At 35.1% G+C, this 25,951-nt stretch overlaps 2 protein-coding genes across 3 annotated transcripts; one reads left to right on the plus strand and one right to left on the minus strand.

The window, feature by feature from the left end:
- The first annotated feature begins 2,213 nt into the window (after positions 1-2,213).
- Positions 2,214-6,042, plus strand: LOC115962117 (H/ACA ribonucleoprotein complex subunit 3-like protein). Its single transcript, XM_031081001.1, has 4 exons — positions 2,214-2,323; positions 2,665-2,727; positions 4,356-4,398; positions 5,695-6,042. Exons 2-4 carry the CDS (start codon positions 2,674-2,676, stop codon positions 5,790-5,792), a joined length of 195 nt encoding a protein of 64 aa, XP_030936861.1. The 5' UTR covers positions 2,214-2,323; positions 2,665-2,673; the 3' UTR covers positions 5,793-6,042.
- Positions 6,043-9,829: 3,787 nt separating this feature from the next.
- LOC115959341 lies at positions 9,830-13,119 on the minus strand. Of its 2 annotated transcripts, XM_031077690.1 has the most exons (9): positions 13,020-13,119; positions 12,743-12,820; positions 12,532-12,585; positions 12,336-12,422; positions 12,033-12,118; positions 11,463-11,544; positions 10,878-10,901; positions 10,502-10,616; positions 9,830-10,110 (listed from the first exon to the last, which is right to left on the minus strand). In XM_031077690.1, exons 1-8 carry the CDS (start codon positions 13,042-13,044, stop codon positions 10,519-10,521), a joined length of 534 nt encoding a protein of 177 aa, XP_030933550.1. In that variant the 5' UTR covers positions 13,045-13,119; the 3' UTR covers positions 9,830-10,110; positions 10,502-10,518. The 2 variants fall into 2 exon arrangements, with proteins under 2 accessions (XP_030933550.1, XP_030933552.1); XM_031077692.1 differs by lacking the exon at positions 10,878-10,901.
- Between the last annotated feature and the right edge of the window lie 12,832 nt (positions 13,120-25,951).

The raw sequence follows: 25,951 nt of genomic DNA on the forward strand, positions 1-25,951 counted from the left end.
TTGAAAAAAATGAAGGGAAAGATTTTAAAAATAAGTGTTGTAATTTTTATTTTGAAAGAATGAATAAAGATTGTACGATTATTCATCTACCAAAAAAAAGAGGGGGGCACCTTGGCGGGGGCGGGGCGGGGCAGGGTGTTGGGGGGGGGTGGGGGGGAGGGAACAAGCCCCTTACAAGTCCCATTTGTAAATCATGAAATCATTTTCTATTACTTCTTTAATTGATAATTTTTTTTTACTACTTTTGCTATAATCACAATCTTTAAAATTAGTCAAATGAGGTTGAAATTCAAACCTATTATTCTAAATAAATAAAAATAAGTAAGATCCAAACATAATGAATTTTTCCAACCTTCAAACAAACCATCACACAACACAATTACTCCCCACACAACAGCAATCAAAATAAAATAAAAAACTAAAACAAAAATCAACTTCAATCTAGTCCAATCATAGAAAAGATAGGAATTTTGGATTGAATGGATATGAACAAACAAGTGCACCAAATTCAATCTTTTTTGTAAACAGCAAATAGCAAAAAATATTGAACCCAACACCAAGCACATTTCATCGCCTTCAATCAAGAGAAAAATGGGAGGGATGAGAGAAGAGAAAATGTCGGGGACGAGGATGCCAAGGAAATAGTGTTAGGACATTAATTTTTACTTTATTTTATTATTTTATGCAGTTTTTTTTTTAATAAAAAAAATTAGTTGCAAATTATACTTTTTTACCTTAAACTATCACTTAGATCACACTTCCCCCCCCCCCCCCCCCCCCCAAATTATCAAAATACATTCTAATTTACTTTTCAAAATAAAAGAGTATAAAAGGATATGGAAGTCATATTTCAAAATCATTTTCATCCCAAAAAAAAAAAATTCAGAATCCTTATTTATTTGCTTGTGGAAGAGGAATATGAGGGTTCAAACTGGAAAAATAAATAAATTTAGTTGACAAATGATATGGTTACCAACTGTAAAGGCGCGTTTTGGATCCTTGGCCCAAGGTATAATTGAATCCAAGCCCAATAAACCCAATACAATGAATTTGTAGAGAGTGGGTTGGAAAACTAGGCTCTAATGAATGTGATAACAGTTAAAATGGATTTTAAAAGATAATCAAACAGAAATAGAGGAGTTATCTAAATAATTTTGTCCTCGGCACAATCCAAGGTATATTCTAGTATATATTGATTGAAAATGGTTACAGATATGGTTCAAGTTGCTACAATACTTTCCCTTACCAATTTCCGATCCTCTTTACCATTGCTTCCTTCTTCTTTTATACTATCTTCCTCTTTCATCCTTACGCTCCACGTGCAGGCCAAATGGTTGGTGCTTAATACTTGTCCCATCAGCACCTCCTGAAGTTTTTAGGTAGTAGCTATAAGGTTAAAAACCACTGTTCAGGTATCATCTCCATATTAATGTGACTGGAGAGTTAGCTACAGAGTATTTAATGCGGTGGTAGCAGCTTTTTCCTTAGGTATTTTAGGACTCTCCTCTGTCATTTGTTTCTGTGATGCTTATCCATGCCAACTAAACTTCTTGGATCATTCCTCCAGATGGCAGACTACCTCTACAGACCTCGGCTTTGGTTAGCCAATGAGGCACTCATCCTCGGCCCAACCTCCTGGGCCATTATGATCAAAACTAACTTCTTTCTCTACTAACACGGACTCCCTTAACAATGTTTACCCCTCCTTAGACGACTCCTTATTCTCGGCTTGGACCTTGGGCCCAATATATATATGGATAATGAGCTCCTAGGCCCAATACCTCTACACCAACATTTTTATATTTTTTTAAAATATATATAATTTAAGGAATTACTATAGTAATAGTCAAATAAATAATAATAATAATAATAATTTCTTTTAATAAATTCATATAAAATGAAAAAAGAAAGAAAGAGTAAGGTCCAATTTTCTCTAAAGAGTTAGGTTTAGTTAATGAATGCTCTTGAGACATTTGTTAATTGATAATTTTACGAAAATTTTAATATTATTTTCATGAAAATATAAAAAACTATTAAAAAAAAGTTAATTATTTTTACTTTTTTCCATAAAATTTTTTAAAGAAATATTTCATAAAGCGCCTAGTGTTTGTTAACTTTTCTAATGATAAATTTTGATAAGACCAATTAGTCCTAGCCCTGAATAAGTCAACCAACGCATAAGTCCTAACAAGAGCAAGGGTGTTTTTGGAATAAAAACAAGTAAAGCCCTAAACCTTATTCTCGAAGCTCAAAACTTAAAACCCTAGCAGCTGCCTAGTACGGAATAGCATTCACAATTACTCTTCTCTGTTCAACCAAATAGGTTCGTGTTCTTTCTATATTTCTCTCTGCTTCGCCTTTTGCTGTCTCCAAATCTTGGTTTAGATACTCTACTTCTACTATATTGTCAAAAATCTGAGAAATACTTGAAAAATAATGCTCTTTTATTTTGTTTTCAAGGTTTTTCTTGCTCTTGAATGATATGAATTTGGATTGGGAAAAGTACTAATTTTTGCTAATATTTTGGTTTTGTTTCTGGTTATGGGTATTATATTTGTGATTTCAGTATTGGGTTTTTCCTGATTTTTTTGTTGGGGATTCTTTTTTTTGAGTTGTTGTTAGAGAGATATCTGATATTGGGTCCTTTTTATTATTTGTGTACAGTGAGCTAAAATGTATCTGCAGTTTTACATAAACGAGAATGGTGACAAAGTCTATACCACTAAGGTACGGCATTCGGGTTCATCATGGAGGACTCTGTTATACTTAATGTGAAGTTATTGCATATGTAGACCATGTGGTCTGCACTTCAGAAATATAAATTTGATGCTTTTGAAAGAATTAAATGTCATGTTCTGCACTTCAGAAATATAAATTTGATGCTTTTGAAAAAATTAAATGTATTTCTTTGTTGTCGTTATTCTGGTTCACGTTAAGGAATGATGTTTTTATATATTGAGTTTAACACTAGTAAAACTTTTAGATTTAAAATGGGTAACACTAAGTGTCAAATGGAATGAAGTTGATGGAATAGCCAAATACTTGTGTGTGATCTTGCATTTGTGTTTCAGAAGTAAATTAAGTTATAAGCATTAGGTGGAAATTAGAAGGGGGGTTTTATCCAGAGCTCCTCGTAATAATAAATTGGATTGAGTGGGGGTGTTAGAACCAGATTTTATGGTAATTTTTGTCAAAGAATAAATTTAGTTCAAAAAATAGTTATGCTTTTATTGGAGTGAGTGGTATTAACATGCATGTGAATATTGATTATTGCGGCAAGGCATGAGTGTATCTATTGGTGCGTCTGTTGGTATTAAGCTCTGATATGTTAATACCTGTAAATGAAATTCTGGATTAGATTTGCTGACAGGTTATATTAGGGATACATTTCAATATATCCAGTTTGAGCTATGAACTCTTTGCTGACTTTTTAGGTGCCAATTATAGGTTTCATTAGCTTTAAGATAAGTATGTAAATGAAGGGTCTCAGTTGACACGTTAATTTTTGGGTTCATAACCATTTTTTCTATGTATCACAAGTTGGTAATGATGGAAAGGATATAGTCGATATATTACTTGTTAAGAGCAAGGTGGATGGTGAGGTTGTGGTTTCAAGGCTCATTGGTTGCTTGTGTAATTATCAATAACAGGTAGATGTATTACTTTGCTAAATAGGCTTCTTATTTTTCTTTGCCTTTGCTAAAGAAAAAATTATTCTGAGATTATACAGTCCCATGATCCTCTAATTTTCATGAGTATCTGGTAACTTGTGTTGTATACATAAAGATAGGTTCTGAAACTTATTTGGTATTAACTTGTAAGATTAGATCATTCTATAAGAGTGGCTGAATGCTGAAATTGGATCAGTTTGGTAACTTGAATTAGTTGTGAAATTTTCAGTTTTTGAGATTGTTACTTAGGGCACCATGGAACCAGTTGATTTTATTTGATTTGACATAATTCTTTTGTTTCACTCTGATAAATTTTAACATTTATTACACGAGAACGTTTAATGACACCACCTATGTTGATGCTAAACATTAATGGATCATTAAGTTTTCTTGGGTATTAAATCTTCTTTATATCGATGCAAAAACTTCACCCTGTATGAATTCTACATAAAAATTAGGTACAGAATGTAGTCTGCAGCTGATCTTATGGTTTTGCTGAAGTACATTCCAAACAATATGTGCAAAATTGCAACTTTGTATCCGTAAAGGGCTCAATATTTTATTCTGTAATGAGATAATACATACTTTATATCAACTCAAATTTGTTAAGAATTGTAAACTTTTTATACTTTGTCTTCTGCTCTTAGTCTCTTTAATCACTTTGATTTCCTTTTCTCCAAGCAGAAAGAATCACCACTGGGACTGGCAACAAAATCTGCTCATCCAGGTAATATTGTTAAAATAATTTGACCATGCTTGACCATTCAAGAGTAAAAGTTTGCTTGAAACTAAATTATGCTGTCTTTGGTTTTACTTTGTTGTTTCTTGATAACCTTATGATAGGAGACTTCTGATACATTTATAAAGATCAATATGAACCATAAAAAAAAAGTGTAAAGATTATATGTAAATAAATAATGGACTAATGAAAGCACTTACATAGTCATTGTTTAACATCTGTACTTGTAGCCACTAGTGACTCTCTTAAGACTTGCTCAGAAACAGCTGATGCTATAGGTTGCTAATGTTCGCTGCTTAATTTGTCTGTAGAGTTATATTTTTGTGTGTTAACTTGTTCTGTCTAATTGTTTTAATGAATGCAATCATTGCATTGCTTGGATTTTTTTAACCCTGTGGTTCTTGAGCCCATGACCTTACACTCCATCACATTGTTGAGGAAGTGACATTTGAGTTTGAGCTCACTGTCCCATTGCTGGGATTTTGTTTATAGGCTTTTAATACTATCTGCTTAGGTTACTTCATTTAATTATAGATTTTGTTATCTACTTAAATTACAACTTCGCTGCAATATGGTTGTTGAATATGTTGTCAAGATGTTTTTGCGAGTTAAGTCCACATGAGAAATTGGTGCTGTCAGTTTAATCTACTTTTTTACTTGCATCATGTAGTTGCATATTCCTGCATGATGGGTATCAATGGGTAAAAAGATTACTGCTATGAAGAAATGATCTTTGTGGTTAGCTATTTGGTTGGACATCCCGCTGCTTTGTACATTGAGCACCTCATCCTGCTGGACTATGGCACTTAATGTCAGTGTTCATGGTTCTATTTTTTGACCAAGTTGTCACATATAGTTTTGTTAGAGGAAATAGAGGGGGAAACAAAGGAAGAAAAGGAACCCCCCCCCCCCCCCCCCCCAAAAAAAAAACGAGAAAAAGAAGAAACTATTACAAGTTTCTAATCATAAATAGTTAAGGGAACACCAAATTTTCCTTTTGGAGATTCATCTGCTGCATAGGTAGATGGAGTTGGTATAGAAAATCCTTCTATTTGAGGTTCAACATGGTGAATTTAGGTAGACTGATGATTATGTAGTCGTTGGTTGACTATTGAAAGTAGAATGCTTGCATATGCTCCCATCTCTCTCCAAACTCCCTTTTCCTCTGTCTCTCATGTTTTTGGTCATTTTTCATTATGATTTGTTAATATATGACATGTCTTGCGGTTTCTTTCATCATAAGTGCCATTAATCTGTCTCTTTATCTCCACTTACTGGTTGCAGCCCGCTTCTCCCCTGATGATAAATACTCAAGGCAAAGAATTCTTTTGAAGAAGCGATTTGGATTGTTGCCAACCCAGCAGCCACCTCCAAAGTATTGAACTAATTTGGAGTTTAATTGATACTGTCTTGTTCTAGAGTATCTGGATTTGAAGCTTCATGCTAAATAGTGTTCTATTTGTCGTGATGTAGTAATTGTCTGATAGCTGTGATATGTTAGGCATTGAATGAACTAAGAGAGATGTTGGTTTTACTTTTGAGATATTGTGTGGAATGTGAGCAAGGCTTTGAGGAATCAGAGGGTCTTGCTGTATTATTTGGAATTGAATTTGCGCGACTCTTTATTTACAACTTACAAGGTGTTCTTTTCTCTCTCCTTTTTTTTTTTTTTTTTTTTTTAACAGTCACAAGGTGTATTTAGTTGGACTATAGCTCTCTAAGGCTGGGTTTGGATTGTGATGAAAGTTTGCAATTTTTCTGTGTGTTCTGTGCACTGTTCATGGGACCCTCAAGTATAGATTTTTCTTTAAAATTAGGCTTCACGGTACTATTCACACATTTAAAAATTATTTTGTTACAATGTTTTCAATAATAAGCGGTATCTAAACAGATTCTAAATTCATGCAAATTAGAGGCCATAAAAATCCTTAATCGTACATAGAATTTTTTTGAAAAGAAATAGCCCAACAGATCATGCTCTAGAAGAATGTCTATTATCAAAGGTTCTGTTCAAATTATAATTAATGTAATATTCAGTAATTTTACGCAACTTAATAATTTTTTAATTGGATCTGTATTTTGCTAAATTATTTGCTGGATTATATCATCTTAATTCTCCATAGTCCATACTTTCAAAATTTTATGATAAAATATCCATAGTTATCTCATTAATAAAGTATAAAAATTTTTTTTTTTTTTTTTTTTTTTTTTTTTTTTGTGTTTTAAAGTTACTCATAAAAGATGATTTTATGTATCAAATGGTAAAAAATATGATCAATTAACACAAAATTTGGTTAACACAAAAATTGGTGTGCATATGAAGGAGAATGAGAACATAAAATCTTGATGATGGAATTTTTAAAATATTCATCTAATGATAAGATATTGAATGGTCAATAGCTTAATATTAACATTATTTTGTCAAAATTTGAAGAAAAGTATTAGGCAAATTTGAATAGGAAGACCAAAAATGAATACTTTGTGTCCGTTTAGCATGATTAATTTTGCCAACTTATTTTACTATTCAGCTTATTTTTGTTATTATTCATGGGTCTCTCTGTACTTTTTGATACTATTCATGGGTCTCACTATACTATTTCAACTAACTTTTACCTTTATTTACAGTATTTTCAGCAAAAAATTTTCAGTTCCAGTTTCAACAAAATAAATGGATTCCAAACAGACCCATTCTTTCTTCTTTATTTCATCTCCCCGTTGACTCATTCTCTCATCTCTTCTCTCTTCTCTATTCCTTTGGACTTGATTAAGGTGTCATTGATCTTGAAGGGTAGTAGTATTATGATTTTCTGTAATGATTTGAGTGGGTCTTCAAGGGTAGAGACTGACCAGAGAGAATGAGAGAGAGGAACTGAGATGAGATTTTGCAGTGGGGGTGGTAGTTTCCGACGAAGGGGGGGAAGGTTGCTGGGTTTGTATTTATTTTTTGCAGTGGTGTGGTGGTTTTGGTTTGGATTTTTTGTCAAAGGGAATGTGAACATTTGTTAATTTTGTTGGAAGGCAGGGGTGCTTGGTGGTGTTGCTGAAGGAGATTCAACTGGGTTGCAGAAGAAGGTTTTGTAAAAGCCTAGTATGGTTATGACTTTTGGTCCCACCGAGCTGACCTTTGAAGTTAGAGCAAATTACAACTTACCCACCTGTGGTTTGGCTGAAATTTAAGTTGCCTACTTGTGGTTTGAAATTTGACACTTTACTCACATAAAATTAGCTCAGTTAGAGTTCTGTAATCTATCTTCGTTAAAAACAATGCTAAATATGTAATTTTGCTCCACTTTTATGTCTTTCTCCTCCAAAAATACAAAAAATATAAAAATACAAGATCAAATAAAATAAAAAAGAATCTAGCGGAACACTTGTATCATGAGATTTTATGAAATTTCAAACCACAGGTAGGAAACTTAAGGGCTTGTTTGGCAAGAGGATTTAAATATATATATATATATTTTTTTTTTTTGCAAACCATAAAATGGTGGGTTCCACACTTTAATATATTATTTGGCTAATGTTCTCTAAATATAGTTTTTAGAAAATTGGCTCATATTTTCATTGTTTAAACCAGGATTTTGAAAACAGCTAAGAGGGTGTTTTCAAGATACAAGAAGCGTTTTTAATGGCATAATTGTAAATAAAATGAAAATAATGGACCTTATAGATTTGTCCAAACTCTTCTATCTCTTAAATTAAGAAGCTTATCTTTATCACAAAAAAGAACCAAAAAATCTCAAGCTCCAAATTTGAAACTTATCATTATCCAAAATAATAAATACATAAGCTCTATCCCTTATCATTAATAAAAAATAAAAAATAAATTAAAAAAAAAGAAGAGAAAAGAGGTAATCTATAGATTCTACACGTTACTTTTTGCAAATTTTTTTTCTTTTTTTTAAAATATCAAAAATAAAAATGGTCTCCCAAACATAATTTTTTGTTTTCAGTATTTTGAAAATTGTTTTTAAAAGTGGGAGCTATAAATATTATTATCTGAAAACTAGTTTCAATTTCAATTTTTAAAAAATTGTTTTCATATTGTTTTGAAAAAAAAAACAAAAACCCTCCTACCAAACAAGTCCTAAATTTTAGTCAAACCTCAGATGCGTGAAATGTCAAATTTTAAATTACAAGTAAACAGCTTAAATTTCGGTCAAACAACATATGAGTAAATTGTAATTTGCCCTTGAAGTTAAGGTCCGTTGAAATGCATCATAAGACTCTCCTAGAAGCTCTTCTTGGTGACAATGTTGGCTTGAATATTAAGAATGTTGCCGTGAAGGATCTGAAGCGTGGGTTGCCTCCAACACCAAGGATGATCCTGCCAAGTAGGCAACCAACTTTGCCTTCCAAATTGTTGGGTTGCTGGGAAAGGGCTAGGGTTTGGGGAAGATAATAAATAAATAAATAAATAACCTATTTGTTTATTTATTTGTAGAGAGAGGAAAAATATTAAATGAAGTGAAGAAATAAATATTGAGGCTGATGCTGATTCATGTTTATTTAGATATAGGTTTGTTAATTTAGAAAAAGTAAAGTTTTTTGGGTTAATGTAGCTAAACTTTTGTAGAGGCTGATTTGAATGCTCTAAGTAATGTTACACCACCTAATAACTTGTTATAGAATTCATATTTTGCCATTGTTGAATTACATGTCCTATATATTCTTAAAATTTATGTCAATTTTCGTGTCAATTGGATATTATTTACCATTCGAAAACTTATCTTTTATGCATTATTTTAAACTACAAAAATTTGAATTTAAACAATTGATTAATGAAATGACTATTAATCTTTAATCACCTTAAAATTTTGTAAGCATGGAGAATATACGAAGATAATGTAGTTTAATGGTAAATTTGTCAAAATTTGCATCCACATAAAAAATATTGAGTGGTGTAACATTACTCAACTAATTCATAATGAATATCTATCATTTGGTTCTTTTTCTCTATTCTTCTCTTCTTCTACCTACAACATTTTTTTTCCCATTAAATTAAATAGGTTTTGTGTATTTTTTGCCTCTTTTTTAACATAATTTCTTTAAGTTTTATCCAATTTATATGATTATGGTTTGCGATTCAATCATTAAATATGCTTAGACATGATTTTTAAAATTATTTTGTGTTTTATGACATGGGTTCTAATGGTGATATGTTGCTTTCATCCTCTCAATTTTGATTTAAAGAACAATCTTCTTTTTAGCTTATTATTAAGCATGTCTTGATATAAATTTGGTGACAAATTCTTCATAACTTTTTTTTTTGATTACTTTGACTAACTATTAGAGTTGTACAGTTTGACCTATAAAAGAAGGTCTTATGTCCATTTTTTTTATCAATCATTAGATATGGTTTGGAGAGAGAGAGAGCCCAAAGAAATATTCCATTGCAAGTAGCTTTCAAATTGTTAAATATGTTACAATTAAATTTAAAACCGATTGGCTGAAATATGGTGAGTCTCGTACACTGTTCACGGGACCCGCAAGTACATTTTTCACCAAAAACAACTTCAAAAATGGGTTCTACGGTACTATTCGCACATTTAAAAATTATTTTGCTACAATGTTTTCAGTTTTTAGCAATAAGCGATATCCAAACACACCTTTAATCAGACAACTTTCTCCACAATACTTGGCTCATTAGAGTTCATGACATTCTTTGCAGTTATACTCCTTCCTACCTTGTCTCATAAACTGCATTATAGTAAAATATGAGATTCATTACCATAGGAGGAAGAGAAAAGAAGTCATCACCAAATATTTGCTCGCTTTAAAGTATATAAAAATATCAAGCATTTGAACAATACGAATGTGTGTACACGAAGCTAGGTTGAAAGTTGGGAAGGGGCAATGGATTTGATTATGTGATTCTTACAAAGATGAAACAAATTCACTCAACCAAACTATGTTACGAATTGGTAGAAAGAATGATACAAAATCATCACCTAACTATGACTGCAAACTAAAGACACCGTTGATAATGAGGTGAATAGCTCAAAGTGAAGGAATATTGGCTAGTATGAGGCAACCAATGATAATAGCATCTAGCACTTAAAAACTGGGCCATAGAAAGAGGGAAAAATACCTTTTGCATAGCATCAGTCACATAATTGCAAACATCAGGTCATGCATATCCAAAAGGTCATGGTTGGAATTGCGAGCAAGATCTTGTTGTTTTGTCTGCATGTGTCCATCAATTGCTGTCCACACAAGTAAAACAGAACATAACTTGAGCAAGACAGACTTGCCAAGGATGCATTCAATACCACTTTTAAAATTACTAAACATGGATTAAACATAAAATCATAAAAGATACACAACTTTGCCCACAGCTCAAAAAGAAACGAGGAATTGAGAACAATAATAGTTGAGGTGCAAGTGTCTGTGTGTGTGTATGTATGTATGTACACAGTAAAGTCTGTGAAGAGCATCTAGAGTAACAAGGAAATAGCGACACTAACTCATTTGTTTCTTCCCTCCGCTCCCTATAAAAATGAAGCCAATACAACAAAATAAATAAATAGAGAATAGTATCGTTTATGAAGACAAATCATTTTATGAAAAGCACATGGGTCTTTTATATTTTAAAACATAAATAAATGTAATGAAAACCAACAAAAAGAATATAATAATAATAAAAGTGCAGTATAATAGAATTTGAAGGTAAAATTAGAAAGATGAATCCCTAAGAGTGACCAATCAAAAAAATTAAAAAAAAATAATAATGATCATCACGTATCATATTTATCTATCTACCTATGAAGAAGAGTAATCAGCTATATATATATATATATATATATATATTTATAGGAGTAATCAGCTATATTGCTTCTATTTCATATAAATAATAATCTCTGGTGGCCTGCGCACATGCGCCGCCCGGGGGGGGGGGGGAGATATTTATAAATCACCAAAAAAAAAAAAAACGACAATGAAAAGTGATTGTCTTAACACGGTTAAACCAAGAGTTCTAGTAACACAATTGTTGAAAGGAAATCTTCCAGATACTAGATAAAAGTTAGACATTGGCCATCAAGGTCAGTCACCTTTGTTTAATCCACAATAGTGGGCTCGCAAGTATTCAAAATAGTCCTTGTCTTCATAATCCTCCCCGAATCTGCTGACTAACTGCATTACAGTCAAATGTGAGATCAACTAACATAGGAATAGGAGAAAAAAAGCCATCACCAAACCAAACATTTGCAAGCATTTGACAAAAAGGTAGTAGGAGAAAAGCAGCCATCACCAACAAAACATATTTGCAAAGGTTTGACAGTAAGAATGTGCTTACATAAATAAAGTCGAGTCAAACCTCATAATTTGATAGTTGGGGAAGAAAAAGATTTGAACTTTAGGTGTCTCTATTGAAAACATCATAAGGTACAATTGAGCTACGACTACAAGGATGTTGGCCAAAGCCAAGTTCAACAAATTGAGCAAACATTTTAGAAGTCTAAACTGAAAGTTGGGAATGGTAATAGAAAGTGTCAAGGATGAGCTTTGAAAACAAACATAACCCAACTATATATGTCGAGCCTAGACTAGAATGATGAAAATGTTGTCACCTAACTATGACTGTACTTAAAAACTGGGCCATAGAAAGAGGAAAAACATACCTCAAGGATATTGTTATTGATTTTGTTGCACATATGAGGGTTTGGAGGTACAAACATTTGTCTAATCTCATGACGGTCATCATAAGCTGTCCACAAGAGAAAAAAACAGGATGCAGCGGATGAGAGGATACCGCTAATATAATACTAAACTGTAGTAAAATTTTAGAAGATACATAGCTTTTTCCCACAGTTCAAAACAAAGAAATTGAGAAAATCATAGAAAAAGTGTATTTATATATATGTAGATGACAAAGTGGGTGGTCTGAAGAGCATAAAGAGCAACAAGGAAAAGGCGAAACTTACCCAATGGTTTGCCTTCCTTTGCAGCAGCTTCAGCAGCAGCACCGGTAAGTTTAACAAAAAATCCTAGAGGCTTCTGGTTTCCTGAGGCTATAACATCAAAATTGAAGCCAATACAACAAATATAAATAATTCCATGATTTGATTTTGGCACTGATGATTAACAAGCCAATGAACCAACAATAACAATAATACTGACCCTCAGCTTCGTGAGAACGGCGATGAAGATCTTCAAGTTCATTTACCTCCACGTCTTCATTAAAAAAAATAATAAATAAAATATAATTGTTGAAAGTCAAAGAAAAAGAAAAAAGTGTGTGTATGTATGATGAGTAAAAATGAATATGCATATATGGGAAAAGTGCGTGATCTAAAGAGCATGTATACTATTACTAACAAGGCAAGAGTACCCAATGTGTCGCTGTTTCTTGCACGACGACCACGAAAACCAAAACCAAAACCTGAACCTGAAGAGAAGCCTCTGCTCCCTGTACGTAAATTCAACATTTTTTATATGTATGCAAATACTAAACAGAGACAAACCATTCCATGAAACACACGCACAACGACAATAATAATAATAATCAATTCATAGTACACTGAGGAAAGAATTTCAATTTCATAATGAGGGTCGAGAGATCAAATATCAATAAACCAACCAAATAAATTGAAAAAAAAGAAACAAACCGCTGGATCTAGAACCGCGAGACATGATGATGATCTAGTGTTCAAATAATCACTTTTTTCTTCCTTTCTTGGTTTTGAGACGCTGAATACGAGTGTGAGGATGAACAAAACAAACCGATATTTTTTTATTAATGAAAACAAAATATATACTAGGGTTGGTGTCACGTGCAAGATGCTTACATACGTCATTAAAAATGTATATATAAACTTTAAATATATTAACTGAAATAATAAGAGAATGTCTCTACTTAATTTCCGTAACAAATTTGAAAAAGATATTATATTATTTTTAATTAAGATATAATTTTTGTACCAATTTCATTTTACTCCTACTTCTACACTTATCCTCCACTAACCGTTATCTTTACCTATCAAATACCCATCCTTTTATTGTCCATGATTCTTTCCTTTTGAAACTTAAAGAAAAGAAAGAAGATGAATATGAGTGCTCTAGCTTATTTAGCAAGCTATGAACGGAGTAAAAGAAGGGAGAAAACGTAATGGAAGATGAAGCAGATGTGAAGGTACGATGGAGAACCCAAATAAATATTTCTCATTTTTTCCTAGGTTCTTTGTTCAAGTTTGATGGGGATATTTATGGTAAATCATACTTTAAAAAATGCATTTTGCAACACTTTAAAATAGTGTTTTCAAATTAGTTGGAAATACTCTCGTTTTGAAATTAAGCGTTTTAAAATCGCAAACGTTAGAACATGCATAGCCAAACGGGCAGAAATTGACGTTTTTATTTTAAAAACGTAGGGCCAAATGGACCCTATATCACTCATAAAAATAAAATTAAAAAACACTCCCCTAGAATTGCACCTAACAAAACTTCATTGTGGTATGGATTCCATGGTGCGGCCGAAATGTTCCACAATGAGCTCCAATCAAAATGTGTCATAACATTTAGGTGTCATTCATTAAGGTTGGTTTCCATTTCAAATTCCTATTATAACCTCTAAAACCTTCTTCTTCTTTTTTGAGAATCAATACAACCCCTAAAACCTCAGATTGGACATTCCATCCTTCACTAAGTATAATCTATACTATACTATATATATATATATATATATATGAGAATTCCCTTCATTAATAAATGGTAACTTATCTTAGAAATAGGGTTATAAATGTCAAATAGGGTAATTTCATTTTGAATTCAAAAAGAGAACTCCTAAAATTTAGGATTTTTTCCATTCACATCCATGTTTTTATTCCCTAAATTAAAATTTAAAATTTTTTATTCCTTTTTCATCCGAATAAAAGTAAAACACCCAAATTTAAAAAATAAAAAATAAAAAACTAAGAAAATAGGGTTGGACATCATAGGCCCTCAAACCCAAAGACTAGAAAAGCATGAAAGAGAACCTTGGGCCGGGCACAAGGAGGACACATGAAGAAAAACAATGGCCTGGCAGTGGGCACTACCGGAAGAGAAATGTCTAAGAAACTAGCAAGGCATTTTCTACCAAGGGCTCGGGGGCGTGGTCTCTTACAAGCCCCAAGCTCAAAAAGGATTTCCTTAAAAAAAAAAATATAAAAAATTAAAGTATAGGAGGCCCAAGCCCTTCTCCTCCTTTCTCATCCCTGAACACAGCTAAAGTCTCGTTGAAGGACATAAGCAGAACACCCAAATTTTCCTATGCATTTCTTCTTATAGATGTATAAAGAGGCCCATAAAACTTTATGAATCCCAATCAGCCTGCTCCATTCCTAATCTCACTAAAATCATATCTTTATTAAATTTCAAAAACTTTGCCTTTGATTAATTATAGTAAAACAAGCATAACCTACCAGAGTTTCCCTTTTGAACTTACTACATATATTCCTTCAAAATTTCACCTCTTTTTTTTTTTTTTTTTTTTACTTTTTCCGTACACTTTTCTCATGCTTTAGTTTCAAAAATGAAGATTACCTTTGTTTTCCATGTTCTTATTAAGGCCTTGAGACTTGAGAGTCCTACCTACTAAGGCATTACAAATGCCCTCACAGATCCATCTTAGGATTCTTGTGGTGATGTGTGGGGCTTAATAAGACCCGCCTCCTTAATCATTTGGACATCTTGGAATAGAGTGACAAATTAGTGGATTTGGGGTGGGCATAATTGGATTGAATATATAAAACTCATTTACTCATTAAAACTCATTTAACTAATTACTTCTAACCCAAACCCAACCCAACCTAATTATTATGGGTAAACCCCAACCCACCCAATTACCCAGTTATCAAAATTACCAAAATGCCCATAAACTATAAATGACCAAAGTACTCTAAAATCTTCAAAAATGACCAAAATACCCAAAACCTAAAAATTACCAAAATACAAACTTAAAAATTACCAAAATAACCAAAATACCCCTGAAACCCAAAAAAATGACCAAAATACTTCAGAAACCTAAAAATGACCAAAATACCCCAGAAACCTATAAAATGAGCAAAATACCCCCAAAATCTAAAAAATTTCCAAAATACCTCTGAAACTTAAAAAATGACCAAAATAACCTTGAAACCTAAAAATTGACCAAAATAACCCTGAAACCTAAAAATGACCAAAATACCCCCTGTGGGGGGTAAAAGACCAGTAGGCTCATACCAATGTCTACGTTGGGCCAAGGGCCCAGCCCAAGGAAAACCCCTCCTCGGCGATGTGGAGAATCCTTCTCGGCATGGATGTAGCTGAGGATAAAGGAGACAACCTGCCACTAGTAGTGATACTCCAAATCGTTCCACGGAAGAGGAAAAGTACTAAAGCAGAAAGGGACAGCGGAGAAAATGGAAATGTCAGAGGGAAAAGCTATCATGACTGCATTCAATGTCTTGTGACTGACACAATCATACTTCTCTGTCCTTACAACCACTCCCAACAACTGGAGGAAAGGGCTGATGGGACAAGTACCTGCCCTAGGGACCTCATTCAGGAGGAAGAAAACTACTATAAAATGACCAAAATACCCCCTAAAACTAAAAATGACCAAACTAACCCCTAAACATAAAAGATGATCGAAATACCCTCGAAACCTAAAAATTAACTAAAATACCCCTGAAACCAAAAAAAATGACCAAAATATCCCTGAAACTTAAATATGACCAAAATAACCCCTAAACCTTAAAATGACCAAAATATCCTTGAAACCTAAAAAATGACCAAAATACCCCGAAACCTAAAAAAGGACAAAAATTCCCCTCAAACCTATAAGTCTATAAAAATACACCCTAAACCTAAAAAATTATCAAAATCCCCCTTGAAACTAAAAAATGACCAAAATACTCCTTAAACATAAAAAATTATCAAAATACCCCATAAACTTAAAAAATGACTAAGATACCCCGGAAACCTAAAGAATGATTGAAATATCCCCAAAACCTAGAAAATTACCAAAATAGCCCCAAAATCTAAAAGTTAACGAAACACCCCTAAAGCCTAAAAAATTAGTGACAATCCCTCGAAACCTACAAAATGACTAAAATACTCTTAGAACCTTTAATTTAACGAAAATACCCTCGAAACATCCAAAATACCCCAAACCCCTATTTTGGTAATTTTAGAGGGTTCAGGTGTATTTTGTTCATCTTATTGGATTTGTGGTATGTTGGTCATTTTAGATATTTTGAGGGGTATTTTGGTCGTTTTATGGGTTTAGAGGTATTTTTGTCATTTTAGAGGTTTCAGGGTATTTTTGGTAATTTTAGAGGTTTTAGGTTGTTTGTGGCCATTTTAGAGGTTATGGGTTTATTTGGGTAATTTCAAAGGTTTAGGGGTAATTTCAAAGGTTTAGGGGTATTTTCATCACTTTATAGGTTTGAGGGTATTTTGGTCATTTTTTTAGGTTTCAGGGGATATTTTGGTCATTTTTTAGGATTAGGGGGGTCATTTTGGCCATTTTTTAGGTTTTGGTCTTTTGGTCATTTTTAGGTTTCTAGGTTATTTTGGTCAATTTTTAGACTTTAGGGTTATTTTGGCCATTTTTTAGGTTTTGGAGGTATTTTGGTCATTTTTAGGTTTCAGGGTTATTTTGGCCATGTTTTAGGTTTCGGAGGTATTTTGGTATTTTGGTTTCAAGGGTATTTTGGTAATTTTGGTTTCGGGAGTATTTTGATCATTTTTTGGGTTTTGGAAGTATTTTGGTAATTTTTAGGTTTCGGGTGTATTTTGGTCATTTTTTGGGTTTTGAGGAGGTATTTTGGTAATTTTTGATTTCGGGGGTATTTTGGTAATTTTTTATTTCAGGGGTATTTCGGTCATTTTTTAGGTTTTGAGGGTATTTTGGTCATTTTTTGAGTTTCGGGGGAGTATTTTGGTCATTTTTTTGGTTTCAAGAGTATTTGGGTCATTTTGTAGGTTTTCGGGTTATTTTGGTAATTTTTAGGTGTTGGGGATATTTTGGTCATTTTTTAGGTTTAAGGGGTATTTTGGTCATTTTTTAGGTTTAAGGGGTATTTTGGTCATTTTTTAGGTTTTAGGGGGTATCTTGGTCATTTTTAGGTTTAGGTATTATTTTGGTCATTTTTAGGTTTAGGTATTATTTTAGTCATTTTTTAGGTTTAGGTATTATTTTGGTAATTTTAGTGGTTTTGGGGTATTTTAGAGTTGAGTGATTTGTAGAAATGATACTTGATTCATAATTGGGTTTAATTGGATACCCAATTAAAACCCAATAAACATTAATGTTAATTGGGTTATGTGGGGCCCAAAATCTGCGGTCCCAGCCCACCTTGTATTAAGGGCCCAAAGCCTAGGCCGAGGAGCCCCACTACCAAGGGCGTATAATGAAAGTCCCTTAAAGGCCCCAGAGTGTGGCCGAGGACGATCTCACACTCAACACCTCATAAAACGCCTGAAGAAAAGGACAAGCTCAGTACCAAAGCAGTACAAACGAGAAAGCTGCCAACGCCATAATGTGGAGCCCAGCGCCTGACAAGCCCACACTCCATACCATGCTATCCAGCCTTTCCCAACCACTCTGACGTAAGGATTGATAGGACAAGTAATTGCCCCAAACAAGGAAAAACTGACACGTAGATAAAGGATGGGAAGTGAATACTAGTATAAAAAGGAAAGAGAGCTAAAAGGAAAAGGGGGGGGGGGGGGGGACCCCCGGAAAAAAGAAGGAGAAAAAGGAGGAAGAATGGGGAGAAGATACTGCTCCTCGGATTAATTCCGAGGAGTCAGATCTTTCAAACCACATCCATGTAAGGCTTAGCTATACAGACCAAATCCATCTTCGTATGGGCTTCCATGAAAATCCTGACTAAACCGTTGCCCAACGACCAAGGTCCAGCCTTTCTATCCCACTCTCTACAAATCATATTGTTCGGGCCCTTTACATATGAGTCCCATGTTATCCTTGGGCCGTTAAAAATCGTGTCCCTACAATTGGCGCCTTCTGTGGGAAGGCTTACGTGTTGGCGCAGGTGGCGGTGGAGTCAACTCTCTAGCAAGCAGAGGTTCGCGAGGTTTCCTCCATCTCTGGCGACATGCAGTTGTTGCTCCGACATAAACTTCTGCTAGGGGCTACGCCTTGCAGTGCCAATGGCGCGGGCAGCTCTAGGGACTTCTGGCCTCAAGCCAGCTCTCCCCGCCCTGGTCTAGGGGCTTACGTTCGAAAAATAAATAAATACAAAAAAGAAAAATCACAAGTTTTGGACAGAACCAAGGCCTTGCATGGTCCTCGAACTCAAGCCTATGGGGAAACCAAGTACTTAAAAGAAAAATTACAAGTTTTGGACAGAACCAAGGCCTTGCATGGTCCTCGGACTCAAGCCTATGGGGAAACCAACTACTCAAACGAAAAATTACAAGTTTTGGACAGAACCAAGGCCTTGCATGGTCCTCGGACTCAAGCCTATGGGGAAACCAAGTACTCAAACGAAAAATTACAAGTTTTGGACAGAACCAAGGTCTTGCATGGTCCTCGGACTCAAGCCTATGGGGAAACCAAGTACTCAAACGAAAAATTACAAGTTTTGGACAGAACCAAGGCCTTGCATGGTCCTCGGACTCAAGCCATGGGGAAACCAAGTACTCAAAAGAAAAATTACAAGTTTTGGACAGAACTAAGGCCTTGCATGGTCCTCGAACTCAAGCCTATGGGGAAACCAACTACTCAAAAGAAAAATTACAAGTTTTGGACAGAACCAAGGCCTTGCATGGTCCTCAGACTCAAGCCTATGGGGAAACCAACTACTCAAAAGAAAAATTACAAGTTTTGGACAGAACCAAGGCCTTGCATGGTCCTCGGACTCAAGCCTATGGGGAAACCAAGTACTTAAAAGAAAAACCACAAGTTTTGGACAGAACCAAGGCCTTACATGGTCCTCAGACTCAAGCCTATTGGGAAACCAATTACTTAAAAGAAAAACTACGTTACATGAACCTTAGAATCTATCCGAGGAGAACTCCCCATTAACAATTGGGTTAATTCCTAAACTGCATGGATTCCCCAGTCTACTCTCGGATCCTCAGTACCAAAGGGATTGATGCAATATAGAGCAATATGTTACCAAAAACACAATCGAAGTCCCTCACTGCTCGGCTACCCTCTCGGATGAATTATTTAGAGTTTATCGTTCTCGGACATTTGTTTTGCATGCATCGCACAGCGCTCGGCCGTTATCTCGGTCAGTTTCAAGAGTTTAATTTATTGAGAATTACCATTGCTATACTTGATAATGTCAATAAGTTTAAACTAGTAGGAATTTGTTTTAAGGTATTTTCCTGCTCTAAGTATCATTAAAGGAAAGCGTATATTTAATATTCATGCACAAAGTAGTTGTTGCAGAAAAGAAAAGTATTTGAGATTAAGCAAATTCATTTCTTATTAAGACAAAAGAACAGTACAGTGTACAATGAAGGAGCTTAAATAAGCTCATATTAAAACTAACTACACAAGCGAAAAGTAAAGATACAATGAAGGAAAAGCCGAAGAAGAGGTGCAGAGAAGAGCCGCGCTGTCGCTTCAAAATTTCGTCTAAGGAAGCCATTTCTCAATACTTTTACATGCCTATAACTCAGGCAGCCAAAGAACCCAACATGGGGCCTGCACCGTTGAAAAAAAGGTGCAGAGAGCCCAGCTTCGGGCTAGCGCAGTTGAAGAAAAGGTGCCGGGAACCGGAAGTTGAGGAGCCTCCACAAAAATTTGCCTGCCACAAGGCAGACGGCACTGATGGCGGAAATTCTTTCTTCTGACACACCAAAAATCTGATGTGACCAGAACCTGCTTCGGATTTTGACTGAAAGAGGTGGGGGCACCGTTCCCATCTTATCCAAGCGGGAGGTCACCTTAAATCTGTGCCTCCCCTGTCCGGACCACATCACCTTGAGTATCAGAAGGATTCGGTGCCTTTGAAGCGGGTGAAGACCTTTCATCCCCACCCACGCCTCAAACGTATTGTTCTGAGGCAGAATGGCACCGAAGATGGAGATCGTAAGTATGGCGGAAGGGGTATAATTTTGAAGGAAGCAGAAGGGGTTATATGTAAGGGGAGTGGCCCCCTATCCTATTTATACAGAGAGCAAACCGGTGGCATTTAATCCATACAGGTTTCCAAGGAATGCTACGAACAAGGCAGACTTGGCTCAATTTCCAACCTCATCCACAGCCGTAGGATCTGAAAGATCCTCGAGAAGGTGCGCCTCGAATACTGTAGCATCAAAGGGCTCCATGTGAGTGAATAAAGAAATGCCTCTTAATTTGGCACGTCTCACATGTAAATGGGAAAACACAAATATTGGCAGAAGTACAGAATTTAAGCCATGATGTGGGCCCTATCTCACCAAAACCCTCCTCCCCAACAACAAGGCCGGGCAGTAGGATTTTGAGGGGCTATTGTGGGGCCCAAAATCTACGGTCCCAGCCCACCTTGTATTAAGGCCCCAAAGCCCAGGCCGAGGAGCCCCACTACCAAGGGCGTATGATGAAAGTCCCTTAAAGGCCCCAGAGTATGGCCGAGGACGATCTCACACTCAACACCTCATAAAACGCCTGAAGAAAAGGACAAGCTCAGTACCAGAGCAGTACAAACGAGAAAGCTGCCAACGCCATAATGTGGAGCCCAGCGCCTGACAAGCCCATACTCCATACCATGCTATCCAGCCTTTCCCAACCACTCTGACGTAAGGATTGATAGGACTAGTAATTGCCCCAAATAAGGAAAAACTGACACGTAGATGAAGGATGGGAAGTGAATACTAGTATAAAAAGGAAAGAGAGCTAAAAGGAAAAGGGGGGGGGGGGGAACCCCCGGAAAAAAGAAGGAGAAAAAGGAGGAAGAATGGGGAGAAGATACTGCTCCTCGGATTAATTCCGAGGAGTCAGATCTTTCAAACCACATCCATGTAAGGCTTAGCTATACAGGCCAAATCCACCTTCGTATGGGCTTCCATGAAAATCCTGACTAAACCGTTGCCCAACGACCAAGGTCCAGCCTTTCTATCCCACTCTCTACAAATCATATTGTTCGGGCCCTTTACATACGAGTCCCATGTCATCCTTGGGCCGTTAAAAATCGTGTCCCTACAGGTTAATACCCATTTAACCCAATTAATAATTGGGTAAGTTTGAGTCTCATTTAAGTGGGTGGGTTTGGGTTGATTTTGCCACCCTTAATTCTGTATCAACTCTATGCTAACTCATCTTTCCCTTGATAGACACATTAGCCTTCTTTCAACTTCCTTCTTCATGTGTCCGTTGTTGTTTAGTTTTTGGGTACTTAAGCATGTTACACTGGGGATCAAGGTTGATGTTTCTAGGTCAAAGAATACCTCCCATTCTATGTAGTGGCAAATTTTTGTTCTTTTACTTATGATGGTTTCCATTCTTCATTAGGTCTTCTTTTCAAAAAGTATTTGGATATGGGCCAAGTCAGGTTATTTAAAGGGTTATCTGGGTTCACAAGATCTAGATGGGGTGATTTTTTTTTTTTTTTTTTTTTTTAGGATAGAGATGGGTGTAGGGGTGTGCAAAAAACCCGCCAACCCACCAAACTCGACCCAACCCAACCCAACCCAACCCACCGAGTTGGGTTGGTTTTTAGGGCTTGGTGGGTTGGGTTGGGTTGGGTTGCAAATTTTTTTTTTTATAGCAAGTCAGGTTGGGTTTGGGTCATAAAATTACAAACCTGCCAAACCCGACCCGACCCACCCATATTTTAATATATATATTTAAATATATTATATATTTAATAAAAAAATTTTAAAAACCAGTTGTCCAGCACTTCCTCAGTTCCTACTATCATATATAATATAAAATCCTATTAGTTCTTTTAATATATATTTAAATATATTATATAATTAATAAAAAATTTTAAAAACTAGTTATCCAGCACTTCCTTGGTTTCCTCCTATCATATATAAAATCCTATTAGTTCACAATCACACAAACCTAATGTGCCGCCTCCCTCTCCCCCTCCCCTCTCAGTTTCTTACACTTCACTCCCTTTTGAACTCTAACACTCTCTCCCTCTGCTGAGCCACTGCCATCTATCAGCTATCATCATCACCTCAGCGATGGTTCTATCTTTCCGGTGGTAGCTCTCTCTTCCGGTGTTAGGTAAAGTTTCTTAATGTTTTATCTCTCTCACTCACTCTATATGTTTATCTCTCTTGCCATGGTGGATCAATGTTTAGTTTTGCTTTGTCTCAACCTACAAGTGTATTTCTTACTCTACAATATTTTCTCTTGCCAACTTACTGTGTCCCTTTCTCTCTATCTTGCTTTGCAGGTTTGTCTCTATCTGATCCTCTCCCTATTGTTTTTACTATTGTTGTTTAGTCATTAATGTTGTTTGCATTTAAGGAGTTACATTGATACTAATCTTTGGGTTTTTTTTAAAAAAAAATATATATTTATATTTATATTTATAGATGGCATATGAAACTCAATGCGGCACAAATGAGTTTCTTGTGCACCCACTCCCACAAATGAGGCTCCTCAAATGGCGGCAACAGATACTTGTGTTGCTACCTCAGATCTCCGTATAAAAAAACCTAACCAAACATCATATGTATGGGTCACTTCATCTTATTAGAAGGTGAGAGAGCTGAATGTAAGTATTGTGGCAAAACCTATGCTGCTGGGTCAAAAACTTATGGCACTACTAACTTAAGAACTCATTTGGAAGTTCGATGTAAAAAATATCCTATGAGGGTCTTGAGTTAGGTAATTTTTCAACAAAGTAATTTTTTATGATTGTAATTTTTTAGTTGTTATATAAGCCTTTTGGTTTTGAAATTCCACTGTATAATTTATTGTCTTTTTTTTTTTTGGATTTGTCTCAGAGTTTGCATCTCAAAGCACCATAACAGTGGAAGAGGAAGATTAGTTGGAAGTTGGAATGCTAGATAGCTTGGATATTTTGGTTCTTAGTGGGACTAGTATAGAACTCTTTTGAAATCCACTCATAGAACTAGTTTTGTATATTTTGTTTGTAACTAAGTTAGGAACTTAGGATACTAGTTCTGTATATTTTGTTTACCGACTCAATTACATATATTTTGTTTATAACTGAGTCAAGAACTTAGTACACTAGTTCAATAGTTCATATATATTTATGTTTATCAACTCGGTTAGATATATTTTGTTTATAATTGAGTTAGGAACTCATATATATTTTGTTTATAAGTGAATTAGGATACTAGTTCATTTATATTTTGTTTATTAACTCAGTTGGATACTTAGACATATTTTGTTTACAACTGAGTTGGAATATTAGTTTATATATTAATATATATTTTGTTTATCAACTCACGTGGCAGGTGTGATATATTTTTTTCTTCTCAATTTAATAATAATAGTAATAAAAAAAATTGTCCAACCCATGGGTTCAACCCGACCCAACCCAACCCATGTAGGTTGGGTTGGGTTGAATTTTTTTTAACCCACCATGGTGGGTTGGGTCAAAAAATCCCCTCAACCCAACCCAACCCGACCAATACACACCTTAGATGGGTGGGTGCTCAAAATTTGTAAGTGGGTTATTTAAAATTTTTGAACTCTCTGAGATAGTTAGTTCATTTAATGGGTGGGTTGGTGGGGACAAGTTTGGAGTTAGGCTATTTGTGTTAAACCCAACTTCTTTAGGATGTTTAGGACAAAAGACCATCCCATTATTTCCTTTTTATTTCTTCATTGAGCTCGCATACACTTGACCTATAACTGTATTATCTTGTAATGGTATGCCTAAGACAAAGACACCCTATGTTAATGTTGAAATTAAGTAAAAATGATTCATGCAAAAATGTGTACCATAAAATTCTCCACCAAAAATTGATATAAATGTATAGTTTAGAAATGCAATCAACAAAATTAAAGTGTTTGGAATCAAAATGAAAATTAGCCATAACTTAAAAGATACAAGTCTAGTAACTAGTTACTCAAAGATACAAGTCTAGTTAACTAGTTACTCTTAAACTTTCATGGAGTGTCGATTAAAATTGTAAAAAGTACATGACAATCCTCCTCCATTTAAAATCAAAATTCATATTAACCACAACAATATAAGCCACTTTTCTATCAACCTTAATCTTAGAACACAGACATTTTGGTTAAAACATAACATGTTAGAGCTCCTTCCTTAAAAGCAAAAACTCATTTATTAATGTCCATCCACTTCCAATCCTTTTTCAAATCACCCTTATCTTTTTGACTTTATACATGCACTTTTATCTTGATTAACTTCACAAAGGAAGATAAACTTGGTTTACATGCCCTTATTAAGGCTCTAAGGGCCTTAACTATTGAAGCTTTACAAACACCTTGATAGTTCCATCCTTGGATTCTCATGGCAATTGATGGGGTTTAAAGTCGCTTAGTAAGGCTTGCCGCCTAGGCCATTTGGACATCTTGGGATTAGAGGATTAAGGTTATTGTTTTTGAGTTAAAGAATACTTGCCCCTCTAGATAGTGGAAGATTTTTGTTTTTTTATATTATTCATGTAAGGATTGAATTTGGATTGGACCCAGTATAGGATTGGGTTTTAGCCCAACAAGCCCAAACAATGAATTTGTAGAGCGTGAGTGAAAGAACTAGTCCTACTCCAAAAGAAAGATAATAAAAGTTGCTGAATTAAGATCATTAAACACAAGTAAAATGAGAAAATCTGTCTTCGGCACGGCCTGAGGAGCTTATGTTATAATGTCTTGTTGATGAACAAAGCTACAAAAGTTCATAGTATTATTACAAAGATTTCTTGATTTTTTCTCCTCCTACTCCTTTAGGCCACCGTCCTATGCTATATATTACAATCTTGGTATCATCCCCACCATACACGTGTAGGTTAGATTCTAGGAACTCCTTCTTGTCCCATCCAACACCTCCCAGAACCATCAACTAATAGATGTAAGGCTGCTTGATCACTATTCAGGTATCACTTCCACATTAATACGGCCAGAGAGTTAGTTGGGAGGCATTTAATGTGGAGGTAGCAGCTTTTGAAGATATTTGTTGCCTCCCCTTTGCTTATCTCTTATCCAATGTCCGACTCTTAGTTGTGATGCAACCTTGAAGAGGGTCCAGGATGATAAGACATTGTTACTGATCTCGTATCTCCATTTCCGAGATGACTTTTCTCCTCAGACGTATTTTGGGCTATCACATACGATCTTTATTCCTTCTTCTTGTACCATTTTCATTATAACTTTATTTGATCATCCTCAAATTGGGCCATAGACTCAATTCATATAGTTTTAATAGTACCTTCTAGATAATCGGCCCCCACAATTCATAATGGCTTCCCATTCTTCACAACATATTCTTTCTAGGGTGTGTTTAGGTATGAACCAAGATGGGTTTTGAGGGTTATTTGGGCTCACAAGATTTAAATGGTGCAAGTTTTTGTCTAGGATAGAGATTAGATGGATTGGGCTCGCCTCTTGGAATATGTAGTTCAATTTGGTGGGTGGGTTGGTGGATAAATCTGGAGTCGGGCTATTAGG

This window comes from Quercus lobata, chromosome 9 (genome assembly GCF_001633185.2).
Source record: "Quercus lobata isolate SW786 chromosome 9, ValleyOak3.0 Primary Assembly, whole genome shotgun sequence".
In the NCBI taxonomy this organism is placed as follows: domain Eukaryota; kingdom Viridiplantae; phylum Streptophyta; class Magnoliopsida; order Fagales; family Fagaceae; genus Quercus; species Quercus lobata.

Coding starts and splice junctions, on each gene's coding strand:
- LOC115962117 (XM_031081001.1), top strand. CDS start 2,674: ATGTATCTGCAGTTTTACATAAACGAGAATGGTGACAAAGTCTATACC. Junction 2,728..4,355: donor ACAAAGTCTATACCACTAAG/GTACGGCATTCG, acceptor TTCTCCAAGCAG/AAAGAATCACCACTGGGACT. Junction 4,399..5,694: donor AACAAAATCTGCTCATCCAG/GTAATATTGTTA, acceptor TACTGGTTGCAG/CCCGCTTCTCCCCTGATGAT.
- LOC115959341 (XM_031077690.1), bottom strand. CDS start 13,044: ATGTCTCGCGGTTCTAGATCCAGCG. Junction 10,902..11,462: donor CTATTGTGGATTAAACAAAG/GTGACTGACCTT, acceptor TCATTTTTATAG/GGAGCGGAGGGAAGAAACAA. Junction 10,617..10,877: donor CGGAGGGAAGAAACAAATGA/GTTAGTGTCGCT, acceptor TTGTGTGGACAG/CAATTGATGGACACATGCAG.